Genomic DNA, 27,621 nt, shown 5'->3' with positions numbered 1-27,621 from the left:
CTCAAACCCACAATTAGTAGATATTATCCACTTTGTCCCGTTACATATTACAGTCAATTTCACAATTTTAAAACACATCTGTTAGTGAGAAGTTTCTGCATTCTTATAAACGGTGTCTCGTTCTTCTCTCCAATCGATATGTGATCTTACCGTTATATACTCACGATCTTGAAGAGTTGCTAAACGACTCAAAATCCCTCCCGATCACAAGAACATATTTTTAAAAACGATATATCTTGTAAATTTAAGAGATTTATTTATTTATTAATTTCCTAGAAACTAGATGAGTAAATAAAAATTAATGTAAAAGTTCATAAAATGGGTTTTAGAAAATAAATTATAAAAAGACTTATTAAGTAATAATTCTCTTATTTATGCATAGATGTTCATATTCTCATATTCCAATACATGCACATACTTATCTGTTGTTGATCAGACAAAATATTAGCATTAATTAAACAAATAAATTACATAAAATTATGTGTTTAAAGTTTTCTAATCATGAATTGATTAAACTATTCCATGTGTGTCTCTAGGATGCATGAAGAGCTAATTATTCAATTAAATTAATCACTCCCATGGTACAATTTGAATTTATATTATATGATTGTTTTAGTCTTCATGTGCTTAATGTCTTTATTATTTACTTATTTATTTTTAACTATGGTAATATTAGAAGTGATTTTTCTTTTATTTGTTGTTGAAATACATTTAATAACTAGAATTTTCAAAATAATTAGCTTTAAAACATAAAATCTTCAAAGTTCCATTTAATAAATTCGCTAAACACATAATATTGTATAATAAAGTTCCTAAATCTATTAAAAAAAAAATTAATTTAGATGAAATACATTATATATATTTGAAGGACTAAAAAGGTGAGAAAGAAGTACAAAATTTAAAGTAAATTTTTTGAGTAATTCCGATGTTATGGTTTCTATGTTAGTAACTTGAAATGTTACTATCCTTGTCAAGAAGACGTTAGACATAAGGAGACAGCATGACCTCCTGCCATGATGAAAAATTTCACCGTGAAGGAAGTAGAAAAGACTCTAGCTAAGAAGACGTAAAGAGTCGATGAACAGCCATGGTCGTACATGTTTAATACGAAATATTGAAAATTTAAAGAAAAAAAATATATATATATATATATATATATATATAAAATAATTTAAATTGATGAAATGCAAAACAATTTATTCCAACCTAAGACTAGAAATTTAAATATGAATCTACCCTATGCACGTGTCACAGTCTCTACTTGCGATGTCGCCGTCATTCGTACATGTGTGCCTTGGCTTTGCCTGAAAAATGATGTGGCACACAGTCTGAGTATTTTGAAGAATACTCAGTAAGTGACCCCACTGTAGGGAGCCATGCAAATGGAAATGCAAACACATGCAATCATACTCTTGTGACTTATCTTTATCTCATCTAGGGGTGGCCTCCAGTCTCGGACTACTATGGATGTGTAGTACTTACCTACACATGACACACACGTGCGAGTGTGAACCCACGGGGACTCACACACCCCTTGGACTCTCTCTGGTCAACGGAACCCTTGGTGTCATACTCCCCATGAACACCCTCATCATCATACTGTACGCATCTACATTCATCATCTCAAGGGGAAGTATCTCTATGCTTATGAACATACAACATATATGAGGTCCCTCTATCATCTCTTCTGACATAACCTTTTAGTCTCATCTCTTTGTTACATTAAGTAACACATACTTGTGGATATTTATATTAATATCATTTTCATGCTCTTAGGGTTGTGTCCTATATCGGCCTATTGATATGATGCAATATGACACTCATCATCATATAGCATGCTTAATATGGAAAACATCAACATATTAAAATAAACGTCATACAATCATCATACTCATCATATCACCATAAACTACATCAAGCATATCAAGTATGTCATAAATCAAAATATACATATTGTGCACATCATCATGCATTATAACTCAAACATCATCATATACTAGTATACAACATCATTAATTTCTAGTCTATTCTATGATAAGGCCACTCACTTGGTTGACTTTAGTCAAAGTTCTATCTAGCTTCAAATTTAGTTGTTTTTATCTTCGAATTAGTTCTCACTTAAGTCTTCACCTATTTTGGATATAAACTTAATTGACTCAATAAAAAACCGAATTCAATATTTTCATTGTTTCTATATTGTGTTTGGTAATAAAACTTAAAATAAAAAAAAGGAATAAAATCAAGATAAAAGAAAAGGTAAGATTTGACTAACCTACTTTCACAAATTCTTCCCTACTACGTCCTCGTGTAAATTTGCATAAAACCACTTTTGTTTTTTAGGAGGGAATTATTGATACTAAATGAGAGTGGTATTTTAGGGGAGGAGTGAAGAGATTAAAAGAGAGGTGGTAGTTTACTTTTTTTTTTTTTCTTCATTTTATAATTATTATTTTATTTTTGCTGGTGTTACATCATATACCTCTAAAAAAAACTTACGTTGAGAGTGCTTTAATCTCAGAATTACTTGAGTCCTTGTCTATCTATAGAGTTCTGTAGTCTAGAACGTACATCAAGTAAGTCAAGTATTTGCGAAGTATGGATATGTGACATAGTTTGAGTACCTACGCTCAGGCTTCATGTGTTCCCTGTGACGTAGTCTGTGTCATAGGAACATGTTACACTACTCATCAGGAAGTTTTTGGGATACCTCGAGTTCTCGTTCTAAGAGTTTTTCTCTTTAAGTTTTGAAGCACAATTAAGCAAAAATTCTTAATAAGTACACCCTAATCCATGAGTCATAAAACATTTCTTTACATGCATAAGTTTTTCATAAGCATCTTGTCACTTGGTATTCATAAAAACCTTGATTTCTTATAAAGTGTCTTAAGGGTAGTCACATACTTTTCCTCTTGGTTCATATCTTAAAGTTTTCATAGTATTTTAAATCTTTTAAGGTCTTGAAAATATCTTAGAATTCTCATTGGGGTATTTTGGTCATTTACCATCCCAAATTTTGGTTTAATTCCTCGACATATTCCAATGGTATTGTAACTTTGTATAATCCTTTCAAACCATGACATAAGGCTCCTCATCAATTTTCATACTATTTAGATATCACTTTGGTCACAAGTCAATGGGACATAATTATAGGGGCATTTTAGTCATTTTACACCTACCCTTGGTTTAGGCACTCCGTTTGGCCATCTGTTTGTTGGTGGAAAGCGGTAATAAAGTTGAGGCAAGTACCTAGCACTTTTTGAAGTCTAAGCTAAAATGTTGATGTAAAGTTTGGGTCTTGATCTGACACTATCGACACTGGGACTTCATGTAGCCTTACTATCTCTTTCACATACAATTGAACCCAGTTTTCAATTGTATATGTTGTTTTTCCTGGTAAGGACGTGTGCCGACTTGGTCAACCTGTTGAAAATTACCCAAATCACTATATAGCCCTTCAACGTTCTGGGTAGTCCTACTATGAAGTTCATAGTTATATTTTCCCACTTCCACTCCGGTATGCTTAAAGGTTGTAACATCCCTGTCGTCTTTTTTCTAGGAGTTTTTACTTGTTGACACACTAAGCACTTGCTCAAAAACTCAGCCACGTCTCTCTTTATGCTTCTCCACCAGAAGTGTTGGTTTAAATCTTGGTACATCTTAGTACCTCCTAGGTGCATGACAAATGGCAAGTTGTGTGCCTCTGTTAATATCTCTTTTCTTAACTCCCCTATTGCCCGAACACAAAGGCATCCCTAACACACTAGTTATTCATCTGAGGATTTTGAAAATCCGTCTAGTGGATTCTTGGCTAGTTGGCTTAGGATTTCTGTAGGTTAGGGTCCTTTCATTGGGAGTAAATAATTCTCTGCCTAAGCGTAAGTTGTACTGTGAGTTGAGTCGAGCCAGCTGTACTACGACTATATACACATAATAAAAGCTATGTAATTATTATTATTAATCACGTTAACTGTTTTCCTAAGTGTATCCACACTTTATTGTTGAACCAACAATACCATTTCTGTTTGGGCCATTTAAAATATAGAAAATCCAAAATGGGCCTCGTACTTGTATTGGGCCCAAATTACAGGCTTGTTATTGGGCCCCATCTAAGCTCAAGTTTAGGATTGCTTTGCAAATATAGTTTTATTGTCTCTATTTCCCCCCAGAAAAAGTGCCATCTTTTCAAAAGTATTTCAAAATGCTTAATGGTTTAAAACCCTTAATTTCAAACATTATTCTATTTTCCTTTTTTTAATACAAAAAAAAGTCTCAATATTAAAAAAAAAAAAAAAAAACTCATTTAATAATTATGAACATAGTTCAACGGCCATAAACATTTATAGTTTTGAAAAGATGGTTCGAGAAATATTATCTCGAAGAATAATGAAACGTGAATAGTTAAGTATTTATGGGAATTAGGGTTTTCGAAAAGAGAGGAAAATGATTTATTTATTTTTTTTTAATTTTTTTAAATATAATGAATAAGGTTTTTGGTGTGGTGTATTTAGGAAAGTTCACATCAGAAACACTATTTGATTGAGGGACCCAATATATGAATGATTCAATCAATTGGCTAATCCAAATTTGTACTAACTTTCTTCTTCTTCTTCTGTCTCTCACTACTGTACACTCTTCATACCCACATTATCATTTACTTTCCTAAATATTTATTTTAAAGAAAATGTCTTTGAACGTCAACTTAAGTATAACTCAATTAGTTCAAGTGAAATTTTGAGTCATATACGTGACACGATAGTCTTATTTGTGTTGATAGGGTAGATATTGGAGTGGAGATAGAAAGGGAATGAGTGTGGGTGTTGATAAAACCCTAAGGAAGTTGAATTAACCAAAATGAATGACCAATCTATGTCTCTCTCTCTCTCTCTGACTGGTTTTGGAGTAGAGAGTAGAGTGGGGGGCAGGTGAGGTAAGGTAAGTAAGTAAGTAAAAAGATGAAAGGCAGTAATATTTAGTAGAAGAAAGTAAATAAGAATAATTAGGGTTCTACCAACCCAACGCCAATGCCGGAGCTACTACATGTGCTTTTGTTTCTCCTTTCTTACCCAGGCCCCCTCTCCCTCATTTCTCCCTTTACTTCCCCCTCTTTCTTTCCCTTTCCAATTCCCATCTTTCGTTTAAAAGTCCAACCCCACCGCTAGCAAACACGGTCTTCCTCGAACTTTTCTTTCGAATTTTCCCTCCAGACTAACACTATAACTGATGTGGGATTTGTGAGATCTCATATCGGTTAGAGAGTAGAACGGAACATTTCTTATAAGAATGTAGAAACTTCTCCCGAGACCCATTTTAAAACCCATTTCGTAGTTAAAAGAAAAACTAAATTATATACTGAAAAGAAAAGGAATTGCTTTTGTTTGTGGAGTTTTAATGAGATGGGCAAAAGAAAAAAGGGGGAGAGTTGCAAAATTGCATGCTTCCGATACGTGGTTCCACTAATGACCATCGTCCTATGTTTTTTAGATTGGAGGGGTCCGCTAATCATCGCCTTCTACTGTTCATTTTTTTTTGTTTCTTTTTCTATTTTTTAAAATTTAAGAGCGGAATGAGTTGAATCGTTAACTTCTAAGTAATAGGTCGAATTAGATCGAGTTAAATAGGAATAATACGATTTTTTTTCGTTGTTCTTATAATATAAAAATATTAAAATTTAATGTTGGATAATTAAAATAAGATGTGATTATGTTGTTTAGAAATTTGTAGTGGGTGAGGCAGCCCTGTGGAAGGACCCCCTCTACCCTAAAACCCCCTACACACCATCCCCAATCCCTTTGGCTTCATTGTTCTGAGCCCTAAACGTGAGTAAAAGTAGTATCTTTCCTGTGATTGCCGAGTTGTGATGATTGTGAGGAAGAGGGGAGAGTGTTGAGGGTCCCCTCCCTCTCCTTAACCTAATCCAATCCTAAACTCATCCAATTCCAACCAGACAAACCCATCCCTTTCCCTCTCTAACTAAACCAATTCTCAACTTTCCTTATCAATTTTACTTCATACTTTAATCTACAGAATCGATAACAGTTCTAATACCAACTATGACGACCCTAATTTTCTATTAAACTAAAGTCATCTGACCTTATATTTTTAATGTGAAAACATTCATTTTAAATAATTCATAAAATGATGTCAATATTTGTATTAAAAGTCTTCAAATAAAACAAAGAAAACCAAAGAAAAGATTTTAAATGATGCCCTAATCTAAACTAAGATCTACGAAATAAAAATGTAACTACTGTAACACAGGTTTTATGTTCTTTAACGCAACGCCGCCGTCAACTGTACTAGAGTGTCTTGTCTTTACCTAAAATATGAGAATACCACAAGGCTTGAGCATTTAAACAAATACTTCGTAAGTGACGCCATTATTGGGGTTAAGGAATGCAAACACATGCAGAATGAATGTGACCTATCATTTAAAATCATCATCTCTTAGGCGGCTTTTCAGTCCAGATAAATTGAATGTGTAGTATTTCTCTACACACGACCCACAAATGCAAGCATTAGCCTACCAGGCAAGTTCGCACACCCATGGGCCTGCTTGTTGGACTAGCCACTCTAGCTATTACCGAACACTTGAAGGAAATAACAACCGTCGTAGCATTATGATAAACATGATGGTCATTTCAGTCTCATAGTGCAGGCATCTATACTCATCATAAAAGGAAAATATCTCGATACATATGAACATACAATTATGCATGAAGGTTCTCATATTTTCCATTGTAATATAAATCATGCAAGAGAACCTCCATTCTTTCTTCACATATTACACTCGGTAATATGCATACATAAACTCTTATAAAATCTTTTTTTTCATAACATAACTTTCAAATCATACCTTAGGAGTTGTGCATCTTAATTTTTCTTAATTCAAAACATATCATAGCATGTCATGACATATCATGACCTAATCATAACATATCATAGTACATCATAACATCTCATAACATGATATAACTTACTATAACATAACATGTCATTTTATTTATATCATAATGTTATTTAGCATATCTTGGCATACCATTTAGCGACACATACATAACATCACATATCAAGCATATCACACATATGGCACGCGTAGGGTCATTCAGTACATGTCATTATACATAAAGCAATTCTTCCAACCAAACCGACAGTAGAGCAACTTACTTGGTTGACCTATGCCAAAGCTACTACGACCTTTTGAGGCTAGCTTGAGGTTGATCTCTAGAATTTAATTCTATGTAAGAAGTCTTACAATCAAAAGTTAGAATTCTACCGTGAAAATTGGCCCAACTAAATTTGCATAAAATAATTAATAATTTAAACTTGCTAAAAGGTAATTATACTAATCTTAAACGCTTTTGAAAAGGTTGAAATTAATAGGAAAGGGTCCGAGCGTATCAAATCCAAGCTGGATCAGGTGAAATGCCAGCGTGGAGTCGTCATAAAATGTATTATTCGAGTGGCTTTGAATCGCTTAAGTGGGATGAAAGGAAGACCAAGGGACCTCCCTTTTATAGTAGAGCCTAATTCCCACTTTTTCAACTTAACAGATGTGAGACAACTTTCATTTATTATTATTTAATTTTGAGTTATTCCACATGGTATCATAATATATTTGGATTGACATACGGGAAACACATGTGATAAGATAAGGAACCAATGATAAGATAATGAACCACTACAAGGGGAGTAAGATTCAGATTACTTTGTTGATCGAATATCTCAAGACAAGAACATTGTTTGAGATTCGAATCACTCCACAAGCAAGATCGATCATGTCTAGCTTGAATGATTTTTGTTGATCAAAAATCTCAAACACGAATCACTACACAAGCAAGATTGATCATGTCGAGCTTAAATGATTCTACATGCAACCTAAACTACATAGAATTGCGAATAAACTTAATCATTGGCTAAAGAAAGCACAAATACTTCTTTTACTATATATTTTCATGTCTGCTTACAAATACAACATACATGGCTTTATATAGCCTCAAAATGAAACTACTAGAGGCATTCCAAGAGTTGTAACATTCATACTTAATGGCCTCAATTAACCCTTATGTAATTGTAACCTAAAGTAAATTAAAAGTCTTAAAACACATTAATGAAATTCAATAACTCTAAATTGTAATCCACCCAAAATTTATCGCATGAAACTTCATTCTTCTTCAATGTGGCATGAATTGAAATATCTTTTGATAATTTCAACAATATTTTCTTCACATCTTCATTGAAGCATATTGTATGATTGATGTCCCTTGGTTCATATCAACATGCATCACATATATTCATAATCATTACATAATCATAACATAATATAACATAGCATTAGAAAATAATGCGCAGATAAGCCACACAGTAAATGTTATTCATACAACACTCTACTTATTACAATGGTAATTTCACTTAACTTGTTTGACTAACTTGAAGTCATTAAATTTTTTGAGCCGTCGTTCATTTGATCCTACTCGTTAAGGTTTGATTTAAAGCTAAAGTTTATTAAGGGGATTGGGTTTGAAGTAGAAATTTTTCATGGAGTTTATTTAGTTCCGAACTCCAAACCTACTTCCTCGCTTTTTTTTCTTTTTTTCTTGTTTGAGTCAAAAGGATGAAAATAGTGGATTTAGGAGAGCATTTACAGGAGAGAGGAGAAAACTGAGTTAAGGGAATGCAGAAAAGAGGTTGAGAGTTAGAAGGATTTGAGGGGAACTAGAAGAATCGTTTTTTAGTGATTGTTGTTTCGTACTATTTGTCATAACGTTTTAAAAGTTATAGTATTCCTTTGACATCCGGAGTAGAAATATATAATAATATTGAACAAAAAGTCGATTGTGACTTAAAACAACTCGACGGGAATTGAGACAGTTACCTAGATTGAGTTCGAATGAAAGGTGGTCTATCACATCAACATTACATCAAAAAAATTAACTAATTTCTATAATTGAGCATAACATTTAAAATTTTGAAGTATAAGAACAAAATCATCCAAACTAAATTAAAATTAAATTTGAAATTAATCCGAGTAATTTTGTTTTGCAAAATGAGACAGGGGATTCCCGTCTAGGGTTTTTATAGGATTGAATCCAACGCCAGAGTTCGGTTGACTCACATGGCGACAACACTCTCTCTCTCTCTCTCTCTCTCTCTCTCTCTCTATCTTCATTATACATAAAATAATATAAAAGCTAAAAAAACCCATCACTCATTTTGATGTACCCAAATTTTGAATCTGACTTCATTTCTCCAAGTGGGTGTGTTGGAAAAATAATGGATTACAACTTTCCGGCGAGCAACCCCAGCTCGTGTGGGTCATCGTCCGGCGGCGCCACCACCGAAGCAACCAGAAAGGAAAAGCTGAAGAAAAACAGTAGCGGCAGCTGCGGAGGGAAGAGGAGCAAAGGCGTCGTGAAGCTGTCCACTGATCCACAAAGCGTGGCGGCGAGAGAAAGACGGCATAGAATCAGCGACCGGTTCAAGATTTTGCAGAGCTTAGTTCCGGGCGGCACCAAAATGGACACTGTTTCAATGCTGGATGAAGCCATTCATTACGTAAAGTTCTTGAAAACCCAGATTTGGCTTCATCAAACCATGATTAATTTCGTTGATTATGATGACTCTTCCAATTCCACCGCCGCCGTCACCGCCGCCGCCGTGAATTGTGGCTTCCATTTCAACCAAATTGCTGGCGGCGAGTTCCATAACAACGACACAAATAGCTTTGTGTACTCCCAAAACGACGTGGTGAAAATGGAGGAGCCCCCTAATTTGTTGCCTCAGCTCGATCCCAACAACCTGTATTTTCCTTCTGGACAAGACCAATACATGTGCTCTTCTTATGATGCTTACATGAACTTCTAGCTCCTTTTTTTTTTTCCTTCCCTCTCTTTCATGTGGGATTTGTACCTACTTAATTATGTTAATTATTAATTACTATGTATTTTGGAAAATTTAGAGTGGGATTAAGGCTAGACATTATTATTATTATTATTATTATAATCATTAATCATTTCAAATTTGGGGTATGATCTAAGAACTTTAAGATAAGAAAATTGCGTCAACTTCCCAACTTTGTAATTTTTCCTTACATCATTTTATATTTGATCATATGGGTTTTTATTTTTTTTCCACTCAATTTTTGGGTTAATTTTTATGGTAGGTAGTATGCTAGATATATTGAGCTCAGTAATAGTCTCGCATAGATTGTATAAGTAAGGAACATTATCTCGGTTGGTATGAAGCTTTTTAAGAAAAACAAAGTCATAAGAAGTCAAGCTCAAAATGAACAATATCGTAATCTAAACATCATTTTAAAAATCTAGATAGATTTTACAAATTCAAAATAAAAAGTTATCAGGAATATAATTCAAATATATATATTTACTAAAATTAATCGTTATCAAACAATGTTTTAATTTGTACTTGCTAATCTTTAGTTAGATCTTTATGTTTAATTAATTAATCAATTAATGTCTTTTTTTTAATCAAATAAAGAATTAAGGTTTTTTTTTTTTTTTTTTTTTTAAAGGAAAAAACCTAAGACATAAAACGTGTTGATTGGGCACGTCGGTTAAGGGGTGTTTGGGACACGAAGACACTTTATTGTCCACGAAAATATGATGGTTTTGGATATGTTGATTGATGGAGACAAATATGTAAACTTCAAATAATCTTAAAATAGAAACTCCTCAAATATTACATAATTTCTGCTTCATATCCAAACCTTATAAACTATTTTATTTATCTTATGTTAATGCTACAAATTACATCATTCCGATATATTCAAATAACGAGGATAATTAATGGTCTCATATTACTGTTGAGGATTATTAGGAGTGAGTCCATGTTGATTAATTTAGTGGAAGATCATGAGTTTATAAGTGAGAAATACTATTTCTATTGATATGAAGCCTTCTGGGAAACCCAAAGCAAAATCATGAGACCTTATGTTTAGTTTAAAGGGGACAATATCATACCATCGTGGAGAGTTGTGATTCCTAACAATTACATTTTTAGACATGGTCGTTATTTATTAAAAAATTAAAAATTGGCTTTATACATCTTTCTTAATTTTTTTTTTTTAAAAAAAATCTCAAACACATAAGATATAGAATTGATAATTTAGGGTTTTATTAAATATCGATTTGATTATTTAAAATTTTAAAATTTAAGCGACAGGACCGAAAATATAAACTTTAAAATTTTATCAAACATTTTTTAAAAAATTTATATACTTATTAAACATAAAATTAAAATTTTAAAACTTATTTGAAATTTTTTAGAACTTATAATCTTATTTTTTTCATAAAAATATTTCAAGAATGTTTTCTACTTTAGCAAATAATTTTAGTAATAAAAAGTTATTTTGGTTTTAATTTTAAATTCTAATAGAGACGTTAACCTTTATTCATTTAAGTATCTAGCATAAATTAAATAATAATAATAATAACGACATCGGTAAAATTGTTTATAATAAAAATTAATTAAAATTTAGTATAGTTTTTTAATAAAAAAAATAGAAATAAATATTATATAGAAAAAAAATGTCAATAGAATAAAATAATATAACATTATTACGATAAGAATTATAGACATAAAAAGAAGTGGAAGAGAAAGAGAGAGATTAGACGTGGAAACTACATAGGTCACAATCCCACATAATTTAAGGCATCAAACCAACAATGGGTGAGAGAGTCTCTTTTTACGAATCCTTACTCCTTTACAATTACAACCACCGAGACGATAAATGTAAAACATGCACAAACAGTGTAAGAATAACGACTCTCAAAGCTTCCCACATTTATGTCTCGACCCAAACAATATTCTTCTTTAATATGACATGACAAACGAGCACGATTTTAGAAAGTATAAAACGAACTGGTCTATTGAATGAAACCTTTTAACTACTTTGTGCTCTATGTATTAAAACCTTCCCAATGTACATAGGTAAGGAAGGGAAAGGCTTTCCATACATACAAAAATCCAGTGGTTTTGTAGTTAATATGGACATTAAGATAAGAACTCAACATAATGAATAGGTTTAAAGTGGTGGGCGGGCAAAGGGAAAGGCAAAGGAAAGGCAAAGGCAAAGGCAAAGGCAAAGGCAATGGCAATGGGCAATTGGCAATGGCGGCAGAGTCGGAGGGGGAGCCCCACCGAAGCAGTTGCGGCCTGCTACCACATCACTCCCAATGAACAATCACCTCAATAAACACAAATTCAGTCCTCCTTGTCTCCTCTTCTTTTGTTGCTTTCTTCCATTCTCTTTCTCCTCAATTCAATTCAATACATTCACATTTATTTATTTATTTATTTATTTATTTATTTATTTGAGTTCCGCGTTTGCCAAAACGCTCTCGATCAATCTTATCTCATGTTGACGAATTTGAAACCTTCTACTACTGTGTTTTGTAACGATTTTGTAAATGTAACAACTTAAACTTACTATTAGCATATATTATTCGTTTTAGTTCCTTACGTATCGTCATTAGTCTCACGTCTTAAAAATAGTCTATTAGGGAGAAGTTTTCACGTCCTTATAAGAAATGTTTCGTTATCCTCTCCAACCAATATGATATCTCACATCCACTCCACTTGAAGAGCCAACTTCCTCATTGGCACGCTGCCGTATGTTTGACTCTGATACCATTTGTAACAGTCTCAAGTCATTGCTAGCAGATATTGTCCGCTTTGGTTCGTTACATATTGTCATGAGTCTCATGATTTTAAAACACTGTCTATTAAAAAGAGGTTTCCACACTCTCATAAGAAATATTTCGTTCTCAACTCCCAACGATTTGAGGTCTCACAATAAAACCTTAGGCTTAGGCTTATTTTATGTGTAACGCTCAATTGATTTTGGAACCTATAGTTTATAATAGTCCATTAATGGAAGGAATTTGGAGCTTAGGGTAAATATAATATCAACTATGGACTTGTTGAAGTAAAATTTGTTGGTTAGAGAAAGAGAGCCTCTATTTCTACTTAATAAAAAGTAAACATATTTGGTCAAATTTAGACCTTATGGTCGGGAGAACGTTAAATTTGAGTGAATATAGTCTTAAATGTTTTTTAAAAAGTTTAAATTTAGTTTGTTCATCTCGGGTGTCAACCCAAATCCTTTGCAATAAATCCAGACCCATTCGAACATTGAGCTGCAGCCCAGCTCAGTTGTCTTCAACCCAAATCCTTTGCAGTAAATCCAGGCCCAAATTATTTTAATTCAATCGAGTTAAACTTTGTTAAGAAGTTTACCTGCATGATCATGGCAATTCAAGCTTTTGACAGTGAAACTAAGAGTCGATGTTGAGAGCTCCCCGATTTGCTCCGATGAACTAAGGGTGGGTCTCGAGAACATACCTTTGGTTGATGGTGTAACGGTGATGACTTAGCTACCAGCATTGGGTAGCTCGACAAATACCGCCTGATGCTGTAGAAGTTGAGCTTCTTTCTTCACAACCATCTTCAAATCCCTTTGGTTACTTTAGAGGCAGCAACGTTAGTAGGCGACCAATTATGATCCAAAATATGGTTGTCTATTCGTAAATTTATACTTGTTAGGATCGCATAACAATGCATACATTCGATACATTCGATCTAGATGAACACAAAAAACATGACAAAGAAAATGCAAGAAAAAAATATTGGCCAAAAATTTTCTAGAGATGATTTCATGTATATACAATATATATATATATATGGTTTCAATTTATTATATATAACTTTACCAAATATAATCATTACTATATTCAAATATTCAAATATAAGTATTTTTAAACCATATTCCAATCATTCTTTCACTTGTGGAGACTATATCAACATCTTCACCGCACCATAACTTATTTCATTCGTATTATCTCTTTTCAAGTTTCAGCTATTGCTATTATTGCCATGTACTCAGTCAGCCTCAATAGATGAAAGAACAACACATTCACTTTCCAATTTCAACTATTGCCATTATTGCCACACATTCACTTTCCAGTTTCAGCACATTCACTTTTCACTTTTCAGTTTCAGCTATTGCCATGTATTTAGATAAAAGAACAACACATTCACTTTCCAGTTTCAGCTATTGCCATTATTACTACACATTCACTTTCCAGTTTCAACTATGGTCATTATTGCCACACATTCACTTTCTAGTTTTAGCACATTCACTTTCGTTTCAGCTACCATTATGGCCACAAGTTTACTTTCCAGTTTCAGCTATTGCCATTATTGCCCCACATTCACTTTCCAGTTTTAGCTATTGCCATTATTGCCACACATTCACTTTCTAGTTTCAGCACATTCACTTTCCAGTTTCAGCTATTGCCATTATTGCCATGTACTAAGTAGATGAAAGAACAACACATTCACTTTCCTCAGCCAGCCTTAGTAGATGAAAGAACAACACATTTGTTAGGATCGATACTAGTTGTTAGCTTTGATACCAATTGTTAGGATCGCTCAACAACGCACACACTCGATCAAGATGAACACAAAGAATAGGAGAGAGAGAAAATACAATGAGGAATATTGACTAAAGGTTTTATATTGAAGACTTCAGGTATTGTACAACAACAGATAAAGAAGAAAGTAATCTTGAGAGCACTACCTAATGGGTATATATATATATATATATGATTTCAATTTACTAAATATAGCTTTCAAAGACTTAAACCTACGAGAGATAATCTACCAAATATATCTCTATCAAATATTTACCAAATATCTACCATATATATCTCTATCAGATCTTTACGAGATATCTTCCAAATATATCTCTACCAGATCTAGCATCATGCTCCATATCCCAATAATCTCCCACTTGAAGACTGATCCAGTCACCCAAGAATTTCATTCTCAATCTGTACCATACCACTTGAGGCTTTGCACAACCTCAATGTTCCAACATCAACATTGTTTGCGGCCTCTATCTTCTCCAAACACATCACCATCTTCCACAAACCTCTGAGTGAAATGGTATCGCCTTATGTGTTTTGAATTTCAATGATAGACCGGGTTCCTTGCCAACTGCGTGACACTCTAACTATCTATCTGAAGAATCTTCTCGCGCTGCTTCTTGCCTAATTCTTCTAGATAGTTTGTCATCCATATCATCTCCTTTTCAGCTTCAACTATTGCCACGTACTCAGCCTCAGAAGATGAAAGAGCAACACATTTCTGAAGTCTAGACATCCCATCATCCATGGCTTGCTCCCACTTAGTTGTATCCTCCAACTGTAGGTCCTCATCAAGGGGCTTTCGTGCCCCTTCATCAGTCACCAACCGATAGTGTAAAGAAGATACATACCTATCTGGTACTCTGATGGCTCTAGATGATCTTTTCAACACCGGCTCAGGTGTCACTTGCTCTGCTTCTGGTTCCTTAGCAACAATCTCAAAAGTTTCTTGAGTATCTACTACAACATCACTATGTGAATCTTTCAGCAATTCAACCTCAACTCCCACTTGTTTCACCTCTGGTTTCTCAGCAACAGTCTCAGGAGTTTCTTGAGTATCCGCTCAACATCATTATGTGAATCTTTCAACAACTCAACCTCAACCTCAACTCCAACTTGCTTCGTTGTCCCGATACTTTTCTTTAATTCTTTGGCAGTCTTTGTGAAGCTAACTCGTTTTTGTTTGCTTATAACGTAGTTCTCACAAGGACTCATATCAACAAATTTCAGAAGTTCTAAAACTCTTTCCGGCATCTTCATTCCTTTAACGCTCATATATCCAAGTCTATTATACCATAGGCTTGAATTTGAAGCACTCTTAGCAACAACAGTCATGTCCATACACTCTGCAGTGGTGTATAAAGTTCCAGATTTTGTGCCACGTGCAATCACCATAGCACCCTTCACAATCTTCCACGAACTCTTACCAAACTTTGTTGCATAACCTGTGCTATCCAACTGACCAATAGAGATCAGGTTCTTCTTGAGACTATAAATATATCTAATGAGACTATAAATATATCTAACCTCCTTTAATGTCCACTGATTTCCTATCAGAGTTTTTCTGTAGACATCCCTTTTTCCTTCAATCTTCAAATCTTTGTTATCACCAAGATACACCTTCTCGAAACTTCCAGACTTCCAGGCTGTTTAATCTTCAAATTTCGAAACTTTAGACATTTGTAGATTAAACAGCCTCTGCATCAATGGACAGCGTCATCCGGATCAACCCTAAGGCCTGATGATCCTTGAGCTTCCACTGCTCGTATTTGGCTTCACCCCCAACAGGGGTTCATGAAGACCTGATGATCCTTGAGCTTCCACTGCTCCGTGGTCATAGTATTTGGCTTCACCCCCAACAGGGGTTCATGAAGACCTTTCTGGTACAGACAATCTTTGCTCCGTGGTCATAGTATTTGGCTTCACCCCCAACAGGGGTTCATGAAGACCTTTCTATATTGATGGTTTTAGGTATTGTACAACAATGGAGAATACAGAGAATGACTAATGGTTTTACAACAATGGAGAATACACATTCCGGTTCCGGTTCCGGTTTCAGCTATTGTCATCTTCCACGGATTACTCTCACTTGGTTGTATCCTCCAAGTGCAGGGGCTCATTAAAGGGTTTTGGATCCCCTGTTAGGGATCACGACTCTTCACAATGGTATGATATTGTCCACTTTGCTTTGGACTTCCCCAAAAGGTCTTATACCAATGGAGATAGTATTCCTCACTTATAAACCTGTGATCTTCCACTAAATTAACCAATGTGGGACTCACCCCCAATAATCTTCAACATCCCCTTCATCAGTCAACAACAAATAATGTAATGAAGTTACATACCTATCTGATACTCCGATAGTTCTAGATGATCCTCTCAACACCTGCTCAAGTGTCACTTTCTCCTCCTCTAGTTCCTTAGCAACAGTCGTAGGAGTTTTTTGAGTATCTGTTACAACATCACTAAGTGAATTTGTTCGTAACTCAACTTCAACTCCCAGTTGCTTTGTTATCCCAGAACCTTTTTTCTTTTTGTTCTTATATAAAACATTTTCTTCAAAAGTCACGTCACAGTGTTCCGAGATTATCTTGTTCTTTACATCCCAAAACTTGTACCCGAACATGCAGAATCATAGCCTATGAGGTAGCATTTCACAGGCTCAACGTCATGCTTGTCACTCTTCTCTAGATCAATATGAAGATATGTAGTGTAGCCAAAAGTTCTCAAGTGAGAGTACTTGAGTTCTTTTCCTGTTCATACTTCTTCTGCAACTTGAACTCCAAGGGTATTGACGACCTTCTATTGATCAAGTAGACTGCTGAATTTACAGCATCGGTCCAGAATGTCTTTAGCAATCCAGAATGAATCCTCATACTCTTTACCCACTCATTCAATGTTCTGTTCATCCTTTCAGCAATATCATTTTGTCTTGCTTTACCAAGAACGGTTCTCATTAATCGAATTACCTTAGTTGTACAAAATGCTTTAAATTTTGACTTGCCGTACACTCCTCCATTGTCATACCGCAGACATTTGATTTTCAAACTAGTTTGATTTTCAACTTTAGACATTTGAATCATCTTTAAGTTAAAAGAGAGTGAGAGAGAGAGAACACGAGAGGTTTGGAGAACGGCTACTAATAGAGACAAGCATTTTATCTATTTCTTGTTTTACCTCTTTATTTTTGAAGAATAGACATAATTGGTAGCAATTATTTGTAAGTATTACAGTATACTACACCAAATTCCACAAACATCATCATCAAAATCTTGGAGGACGACTTGAACAAGCAGCCAACTTGTTTCCAAATTCAAGTAACTCTTTACTCGTATCATCTCTATGAACAATAACTTCTATGAGGCACAAGCAATCACTTCGATCGCCCATGGCTGTCTCAATTGCATTCACCAACTCTTCTTCGGTATGTACCTACATAAAAACTCCTCAACAAATTTTTTTTGAAAAAAATCATACTTTATACATTGTACAATATGTGCCTTAAAATACAAAAGTGTCACCTTTTTCACCATTAACTAATTAGCCCATTTTGACAAATTATACTGTCTTGTCCTCGAAGCCTTTTAAGGTAAGATCCTAATAAAGGTCTTTTGTGAGATTTCACATCGGTTAGAGAGGAGAACGAAACATTATTTATAAGAGTGTGAAAATCTCTCCCTAGATACGTTTTAAAAACCTTGAGGGGAAGCCCGAAGAGGAATGTCCAAAGACAATATCTACTAGTGATGGGCTTGGACCATTACAAATGATATCAGAGCTAGACATCTGCCCATGTGCCAGCAAGGAGGCTGAGTGTCAAAGGGGGTGGACACGAGACAATATGCTAACGAGGAGGTTGAGCCCTAAAAGGGGGTGGACATGAGGCAGTGTGCCAGAAAAGACGCTGAGCTGTGAATGAGTAGATTGTGAGATCCTACATTGGTTGAGGAGGAGAACAGGAGAACAAAATATTTTTTATAAGGGTGTGGAACCTTTCAGTAGCAGACGCGCTTTAAAAGCCTTGAGAAGAAGCCCGAAAGGGAAAACTAAAAAAAAACAATATCTTCTAGTGATGAGTTTGGACTGTTACTACTCAGTTTCGATCTAATATTGTATATGAAAATAAAAGTAAAAAGCTAAGAGATTTTACCTTGGTAGTCCAACAATTACCATCACCATTGTGCATAGCATCGACGATGGCAGTGTAATCCCAATTCTTGATAACATTGTAAGGGCCATCGTGAAGTTCTACTTCAATAGTGTATCCACCATTGTTTATCAAAAATATTATGTTCTTTTGACCAAATTTTATCAGTGGAGTCATCTACCACAAAAAAAAAATTGAAAAGTATTTGAATAATAACAACATGAAATAGAATTTAAATTAATTAAAAGGATCAAAAGCTTACCTGAAAGCTCCCATCACCAACGCAAAGAATCACTCGGTCTTGTGCGCAGCCTGTGCATATCCTAAAGTTGCACCCAAAGACCATCCAATCGATGCATATAGCAATTGCATCTCATACCTAAATTTCATCAATCTCATTCATCAATTAATTAATACTATGATGCATCCCAATTAGAGTAAACCAAACACAAAATTAGCTTACCAGCATGATTTTGGTAGCTTAAGTTTTTGACATTGAAACCAAGAGTCACCCGTCTCAGATATTACACTCATTTGACTCGATAACATTTTTTGAATATGTTTGAAAAGAACATTGACACGTAACGCCTCGCCCGGGTCCGATTCGGGTGGACTACACTCGGGTACAAAAATCCGTCGATAATTCTCGTAAGCTGTTGGATTCGGATTCACCTGCTATGCAAGGGCCCTAAGAAAGCCCTTCATTAAAATTGGCACGAACGTCGGTCCATTAGGAAACATTGCGCGATCTGTTTCGACCATGATGACTTTGTTCTTTTTGTATGTAAGAGAGAAGGCTAGGGTTTCCAATTCATCTAAACTGGCTCCAACAAAGATGGAAGCGTCTGCTATTTCCACCGTCTCACGAACAAAACGCCGTGCTGATCGTTCCCCAATAAGTTCCAATGAAATGAGCGTGGTTCTCCGAGACCAAATTTATTATGAAATTTGATTTAAGATATCTCTTATTATTTAAACATCGATGAAAATTGGACTTTTAATCCCACTTCTATTTCTACTTTTTGCCGACGGCATAACGGCCATGACATAGCCACATGCGTCGGCTAGCTCGAGGAACGCGTCTTGTGCTTTGGTGGGTCGTAGCTTCTTCCCGGTGACGATGACGGGCTTTACGGCGCTATTTAGAAGCTGAGCTGCCTTGGCCACTGCCACCTCCAAACTCAATTGGTTAGTTTGCATGTACAAACATTTGGTAGAGAAAGGGACGAGTGGTTGGATAGAGAAAGAAGGGTGAGGAATGGACACAAGGTTGCAGCAAATGCTAATGTAAACTGGTTTGCTCTCTTCTAAGCACTTTGAAATTGCAGTGTCTATCTGCCACTGTGCGTCTTCCAGATTGTCGATGATGACCTGATAGCACGTGAGATTTTGAAAGCATCGGAGTTCTTGTCCGTAATCCGGCAACCCAATAGTATGATGAATAATCTTCTTACTCCCATAATCATTAGAATTTGGTCCCCCCACAATGCAAATCACGGGAAGATCCTCAGAGTAAGCTCCGGCGATGGCGTTGATCAGGCTCAGCCCACCAACAGTGAAGCTCACAGCGCAGGCTCCAACCCCACGCCGCCTAGCGTACCCATCAGCCGCATACCCAGCGTGGAGCTCGCTGCAGCACCCCACAAGGTTAATTCCTTTTTCCGCCACGAAGTAGTCGAGGAGCACGAGACTTGAGTCTCCCGGAACTGAAAAGATATCCGAGACACCAATTTGGACAAGCCGACGCGCTAGGTAGTGGCCCAGCGTCGATGGGAGAGTGGTGGGCGGTGGAATTATGTGCGCTGTGTGGGCGCTATTATTACTTGGGGATTTGCTACATGGTTTATCCACGGCTACTATGCCATTGTTTAGAGGCTTAATCGTGGGGATGTGGGCTGTCGTTGTGGCCATTGGGTTTGTTTCAGTTTGGAAGCTCCCATTTTCTTGCATGACGGACATAGCTAATGAAGATGAACCAATAGACAGCGAGAGGGACGAAATTACTATGGGAACGCATTGCCTCACCCCAGGTATTTATGTTAGCAAGTGGGTACAATTACGTACAATGATATTTTTTTTTGGAGATTTGGAGCACCAAGCGAGTAGGAATAGAAGCATGAAGGTGCACATGATAATGTACGTACAATTAATACTTGTAGGGAGGGTGTTCCGAAGCTACGCCATCACAAGGGGCTATTCCGAGGCATCAGCCTCATGTTTCTGTTCTTTGGTCCTCATTTTCTAATAAACTTGGAAAACAAATTTTTTTTTTAGTAAATGTTTTTGAACGGAGTTTTTTAATGCAGTATTGTTTGATTCTAAATTTTTGTAAAATTTTATCGTTTTTTGTTGGCCTTCCTCGCCATTTGTGATCCAAAACTTCAAAAATCTGTAACTTAAAAAAAATTATAAATATTAACTTAAAAAGTTGTTATAATAAAAAAAAACATATTCAATTTATTATTATAATAAACCATATTTAATGCACTATTTATTAATTTAGAGAAATAGGAACTACAGCTCAAGGTATTGATAACCTTTATTTGGCAATTATTCTATAACAATCCTTCTAAATAGGACCTTTGGGTTGATCAAAGAACATACGAATCTCTCCCACTCTCTTTGGAGAATGAAACTATATCCATAAACTAAAGAATCCATAATCTAGCCGGATTCGCAGCTGATGCCAACAACGCTCTGGCTGCAGGTCGCTTTAGGATTCATTCCAACACCTCAGTGTGTTGCAAGGGTGATACGCTTCGGGAGAGGTCCCCAAAGAAAGATCCGATCTGTCTTCCAGACTACACTTTCGCATACCCTGAAGAGATTTGAATGAAGACTCTTTCGTCTAAGGATGGATGCACAAGTCTCTCTCATACCTAACAAAGGTACTGTCAGGTCGTTTTGGCACCTGATATCCTTTTGGATTTTCTTTCAAGAGGCTCCCAAAAGCCTTAGCCTTATGTTCGAGTCATGGGAAAAGATTGTGTGGAATATGAGGAAGGTTGGAATACTTCAATGAGTCAAGATTTCTACCAAAGTATAGTTCTTATTTTGTTATTTATTGTTTTTCTTTTAATTCTTAATAAATTCAAAATGGTTCTCAATGCTTCCGTTATATGGATGAAGAGTTCATTTCCTTCATATGATTATGGTATGTCATGGAACTATGTTACATTATATGATGCATGAACCTCTATATGTCATGCTATTTGAACTATGTTAATATGTTTGCTCTATGCGTATGAGACATTAGAAAGTCATATATGTTAATCATGAAAGATAAGACAAGTATTGTTATATGTCTCATAGGAACATTATGTCACGAAAAGAATGAATGTATGACTTGTATTGGAAGTATATGTCATATTTTGATGCTATGTTACCTCATACATTTTGTGTGTAATGTGCATCGATATACTTTCCCATTATGATTAGGATAAAGGCGTACCTTAAGATGTTTGTGTTTGTCACGATATTATGCAGGTTCTTTCCCTCTGTAGAGTCTGACAACATGCACATGCGCTAGCCTAAACAGCTAGGTTCAGGGGTACGATACGAGCTCGCCTGGTGGATCCATGTTCACGTGTGTGGGTCGTACGTAGAGAAATACTACACATCCAACCCCATCTAGACCGGAAACTAGAGCCAAGACCTTGATATTTTTAAGAAAAGATAGGTCCCACCATGATTATTTGTGTTTGCATTTTTCGACCCAATAGTGGGGCTATACTCAAGCCACATGCTACTTTTTTTTCAATTAAGGTAAGACACCCTTATATGGATGATGACATCATTATGAAAGCCATGAAAGCGAGCCAAGGTAGTTGCACTTATATTTGGTATAGTAGCCCTAGGTTAGATCGGAACGTTTGCGTTGTTTTATTTAAGTTTCTTATATGAACCAAGACATCAATAATAGAAGATATATTTCAAGAAAGCGAGCTAGAGTAGCAATAATGGAAGATAAACTTCAAGAAACCAAGACATCAATATGGATGATGAAGTCACTATGAAGGCCATGAAAGCGAGTCAGGGTAGTTGCACTTTTATTTGGTATAGTAGCCCTAGGTTAGATTGAGACGTTTGCATTGTTTTATTTAAATTTCTTATATGAACCAACGCATCAATAATGGAATATAAACTTCAAAAAAGAGGTAAAGAAAATATTGTTCAAATTATCATAAGATGTTATAATTCATGCAACATAAAAGAAGAATCAAGCTCCATTTATTCTCAGATAGTTCCAAATTTAGTGTAGATGATAATTTTTGAGTTATGATGTTTCTTTAATGTACTAAGGCTTTTATTTATTTATTAAATTTATATAGTGGTTAATTATGGTCATAAAATAGGAAAGTTATAACTCTTTACATGCCCGAAGTGTTTTCATTTTGTGGCCGCATAAAGCCAGATTTGAAAAATGCAGTAATAAAAAGAGCATTTTTACTTTCCTTTAGTCAATGATTAAGGTTCTTTACAATTTTATGCATTTTAGATTGCATGTATAGAATCATTCAAGTTTCATGACCATTATTACTCGTTAGTTATTCAAATTTAAAACAAGTGATACCAAATATCCAATAATAACGACTATATTTCTTCTGTGTAAATGTAATGAAACTACATGAATGGTATATATACTTCAATTTTCTTCTCATTTACTTGCTATATATAAAACAAATGAAAGAATGTGATCATGCATTTCTCATCCCATCTCAACCCTGCTAAAAATTATTAAATACATTTCCACAACAAGGAGTTCATAAGTTGAGAAACGACTCATGTGTATCTTTATTCAAAGTTTGCCTCATCTTCTGCAAAGATATTAAATATGAAGTCCCGAAATCGCTTCGAGTATTGTTTTGGATCGACAGCTGATATCGAAGTAGGATCGTATTGAATTGACTTGTAGGCATGCTCAAGCTTCTTGCTAATGTCATAATCTTGAAGTATGTCAATGATACCAAAGAACATAACCACATCATAATACTCCCCTGTTGGTTCTCCTACCAATTGAAACTCACAGTCACTTTTTCTCACCGTTCGTTCCACTCGAGCAGGCATGTTTACGCCCAATTTGATACTCGACCATCTGCAATTTAATTGTTGTGAAGCTCATACAATTAAGAAGAATGCAAATTGTTGTCAATCACATTTCACCTGGATGGATCGAGGAAAAGCTGATCCATGTCGACTCTTGATAGACGAGGAGCTGCTTCATTCTCTGCCCCTCCTGAAAGATGGGAACAGATACATGCTAAGTGGTTGATAGTGTGACAGTTGAGGACAAGAACATAGAGAAAAACCTGTCGGAGTTCGAGCACCGGAAGGTATGAAATCACCAGCAGCTGAAGTTTCCCTGAAGTGAAGACCAACAAGAAGACTATAATCCATAATTCTTTCTTGTTCGAGGAACTCACAGTCTCGATCGATTTGCCTATAAGAACGACAATTAATAAACATCAAGTGGAGATATGAAAGTTAAGATCTTTGGTGTCCGTAACCATAGCTTTTTCACCTGCAAAACTCTTGAAACCATGATTTTTGCAATCGAAATACGAAGTTAAGATCGAGGTCCTTCAGGATGGTAGTGTCGTCGATTTCGCTCAAAGGCTTATCTGTTGTGCGTCCAAGAATTGACCCTTTCAAGTCGAACCGTCGGTGAATGGAATACTCCGAGCAAAAAAGGTTTCCCATGATGATGAACCTTACCTGAAAGTCCCACGTGGACTAATTTAGGGAATGGTCATGAATTTATACTCAAGAAATATATCTCCATTGGTATGAGACCTTTTGGTAAGCCCAAAACAAAGCCACAAGAGTTTATGATCAAAGTGGACAATATCATACCATTGTAGAGATCCGTAATTCCTAACATAGTATCAGAGCCATGCCCTAAACTTACCCATGCCAATAGATTACAAAGTATTGTGAGCCTCGAAGGCATTGGCAAAAAGTGACTAAAATATCGAATAAAAGGTATACTTTGTTCGAATACCCCAAAAGAAAAAAAGAAAGGAGTTGAGCCGCGATTAAGGGGAGGCATACTTTTTTCGAGGGGAGGTGTTGGACGAAAGTCCCACATCGATTAATTTAGGGAATGATCATGAGTTTATAATGAAGGAATACTATACTATCTCCATTGGTACGAAACCTTTTGAGAACCCAAAGTCATGAGAGCTTATGCTATATCATATCATTGTGAAAATCCATGATTCCTATCAACCTAAACAACACAACACAAGAATATTGATTCCTACCCTCCTAAACAACGCAAGAATATTCATTGAATTTATAAACACATTCTTCCCGTAGTGGTTTCAAGTTGATGTTGTGAACAAATATTAATGTACCTTCTTTTGAATTGGCCCTGTTAATTTAACACAATGAAGACCATAGAATTTGGTCACCAAAGTAGTCTGAAAGGCTCTAACATGGTTATAATAGGCAGAGAGCATTCTTATCAAAACCTGCACAATCACACCAAGTTCTCCCGAATTACAATTGCCATAGTCGTTGTTGTATAATGATTAGTGTAAGAAAAGAAAACAATGTCTCACTTTAGCTTCGGACTTCTTCATCGTCTTGATCATATATCGATCATCGTTAGTTAAGTAGAAGAAGCTACCACTTTTTCCCGGAGAAGAAAGTTCTCGAAGCGCATCGTTCCCACATATAGATAGCATATAATCAGCTGGATCCACCTTGAACAATTTCCTTAGAGTTCTGAACAAGATGACAATATCCATTAACAAGATCAACAAAATACGGTTGGATCAACATGCCATATTCGATCGAGAAAACGACGTTGAATTGTACCTGAAAACCAAAGGGCAATAATCCTTCCATTTGAACTCACATGACTGATGGGGTGGCGTGTGTTTGCTCCCTTCGGAAGGGAATTTGGTCCAAACTTTTTCCTTTGGATCAAAAGCTGATGGCTTCAAATCAAGGGAAGCCGCCGGGGCTGGTCTTCCAACCGAGTGCCTGTTGAACCCTCACGTACACATACAAATGGTTAAAGAGGACATCAAAATGTACCAAAAACATTGCTTAAAAAGCATCAAACTACCTGATCCCAAGCTGCAAATTGAGCATAAGATCATAGTTCTTGTGGCCTTTGCAGATAGTCTCTCCTTGCCTCTTACAAGACTTTGACATCCTCATTGGCGTCCCAAGTCCCTCCTTCTCCAAACTCAACCCCAACATATATTCACTCATATCCCCCCGCCCTCCTCCTCCTCCTCCTCCTCCTCCGGCCGACGACGTCCTCTCGCTGCAACACCCCGTCACAAAGTCGTCGATATCCCCACACCCCCACATTTGCATTCTATCGAATGGCCTCTCGACCTCAATACTCACCCGCCCATCCACTGACATCCTCCTCGGCTTCACCCCGTCCTCTCCCTTTGACGATCTCCACGCCGCTAGCTTCTTCTGCGACGGCAAAATCGACACCTTCTCACCAAGGCAAATCTTGCAATCACTAAAATCCACATTATACACATCTTGTGGATCCCATTGCACATTCCCTAATGAGCCAGAGGGATAATAACTCCCGTTTTGTTCTTGTGGATCCTTGCTCCAATATCCTACATAGAAACTCCCATCAGGCCATTTGAATGTCCCATTGCCTCTAGGCAACCCTGATTCCCAATTGCCTTCATATTTATTACCATTACTCCAAACAAAACTCCCTTTCCCACAAATCTCCCCATTCTTCCATTCACCGACATAATGATTCCCATTCTTCCATTGATATTTCCCATTCCCTTCTTGCAATCCCCTCCTCCATTCCCCATCATAGCAATCGCCATTTGAGAAGCTTTTAACTCCACGCCCATGTTTCAAATTCATCACCCAATTCCCTTTATAAGTGTCCCCATTTGAGCCTGTGTAGGTTCCATTTCCATCCATATACCCGCTCTTGAATTCGCCTTCGTATGTGGCTCCCGATGGCCAGCTGAAGCGGCCGCGGCCCATGGTTTTGCCTTTGACCCATTCGCCGACGTACATACAGCCGTCGGTCCAGAGGTACTTTCCGTGGCCGTGAGGGAAACTGTCGCACCATTGGCCGGTGTAATAGTCCCCATTTGGGAGGATTCTGTCAGCGTGGTAAACCTCACCGGCAATTAATTCAGGGTCGAAGGCGTCAGTATAGCCGTCGTTGATGTCGCTATCGTCGGCATGACCCACGGAGGTGGAGCCGAAGATGCTGTGGGCTCGCTTCTTGGCCGCTTGGGTTCTGCGGATCGTGGCTTCCCATGCCTTCAAAACTCCACTTTCTCTGTTACTCATAACGGAAGATTTTGAGACGAACCCAGATGGAATTTTGGATTAAAAATTGTGAATTGGGGATTTTTGAGAACACCCAATTGGGGAAAAGTTGAAAATTTAAGATGGAGAAATAAGGAAATGAATGAATCAATGAATCAATGAGTCAAACGATCAAAGCATCTGAATTCCATTTTGAATCCCAAATGTGGGTTTGTTTGTTGTTTCTTCTGTCTGTCTCTGTCTAACATGGTTTGGTTTTGGGTGTTTTTGTTGGTCTCAGTTTTTGATTTTGTGGTCAAGAAATGCTAAAAAAGAACACGATTTGAAGGAAGGGAGAGAGTTGATCCAATCATTTATTCCCCCTTATTTCTGCAAACAGAACAAACGGTCATGTCTATAAACTGAAGACAACAATTGAATCTTTGTTGATTTTTAGGTGTTTTTTACAGGCTATTAATTGATTGATGCTTGGACATTCGCATAAAACAACATATCATCTGGAGAGAGAGACTCGTTCTGTTGTTCAAGGAGCATTTGACATGTGGTGTTCTAAATTTAGAACAACAAGATGAGGATATCATGGAATTTGGCGTGATGCCCATAAAACATACAAGGGGAATAGATTTTGATTAAAGAATGCTGAAAACAGACATGGATTCTGGTCTTTGTGGGCATAACACTCCCTCACCATTTTAATTTACAAATTCAATTTAAAGTTTGAATACATTGGACCAGGTAAATAAAATAAAT

General features: G+C 36.2%; 2 protein-coding genes and 1 pseudogene across 2 annotated transcripts; 1 reads left to right on the top strand and 2 right to left on the bottom strand.

Annotated features, from left to right (window-relative positions):
* The first annotated feature begins 9,270 nt into the window (after positions 1-9,270).
* On the top strand, positions 9,271-9,861 carry LOC111466180 (transcription factor LAX PANICLE 1-like). Its single transcript, XM_023110758.1, has one exon. The coding sequence runs from the start codon at positions 9,271-9,273 to the stop codon at positions 9,859-9,861; it is 591 nt and encodes a 196-aa protein (XP_022966526.1).
* Positions 9,862-17,708: 7,847 nt separating this feature from the next.
* Positions 17,709-20,550, bottom strand: LOC111466179 (annotated as a pseudogene).
* Positions 20,551-23,289: 2,739 nt separating this feature from the next.
* Positions 23,290-27,054, bottom strand: LOC111466264 (phosphatidylinositol 4-phosphate 5-kinase 5-like). The gene is made up of 8 exons (XM_023110872.1): positions 25,667-27,054; positions 25,414-25,581; positions 25,155-25,320; positions 24,948-25,064; positions 24,113-24,306; positions 23,901-24,031; positions 23,755-23,827; positions 23,290-23,686 (listed from the first exon to the last, which is right to left on the bottom strand). The coding sequence occupies exons 1-8, from the start codon at positions 26,890-26,892 to the stop codon at positions 23,386-23,388; spliced, it is 2,376 nt and encodes a 791-aa protein (XP_022966640.1). The 5' UTR covers positions 26,893-27,054; the 3' UTR covers positions 23,290-23,385.
* Positions 27,055-27,621: the final 567 nt, after the last annotated feature.

Source organism: Cucurbita maxima, unplaced genomic scaffold, assembly GCF_002738345.1.
Source record: "Cucurbita maxima cultivar Rimu unplaced genomic scaffold, Cmax_1.0 Cma_Scf00030, whole genome shotgun sequence".
Classification (NCBI taxonomy): domain Eukaryota; kingdom Viridiplantae; phylum Streptophyta; class Magnoliopsida; order Cucurbitales; family Cucurbitaceae; genus Cucurbita; species Cucurbita maxima.
This window is presented reverse-complemented; position numbering and strand designations above follow the sequence as displayed.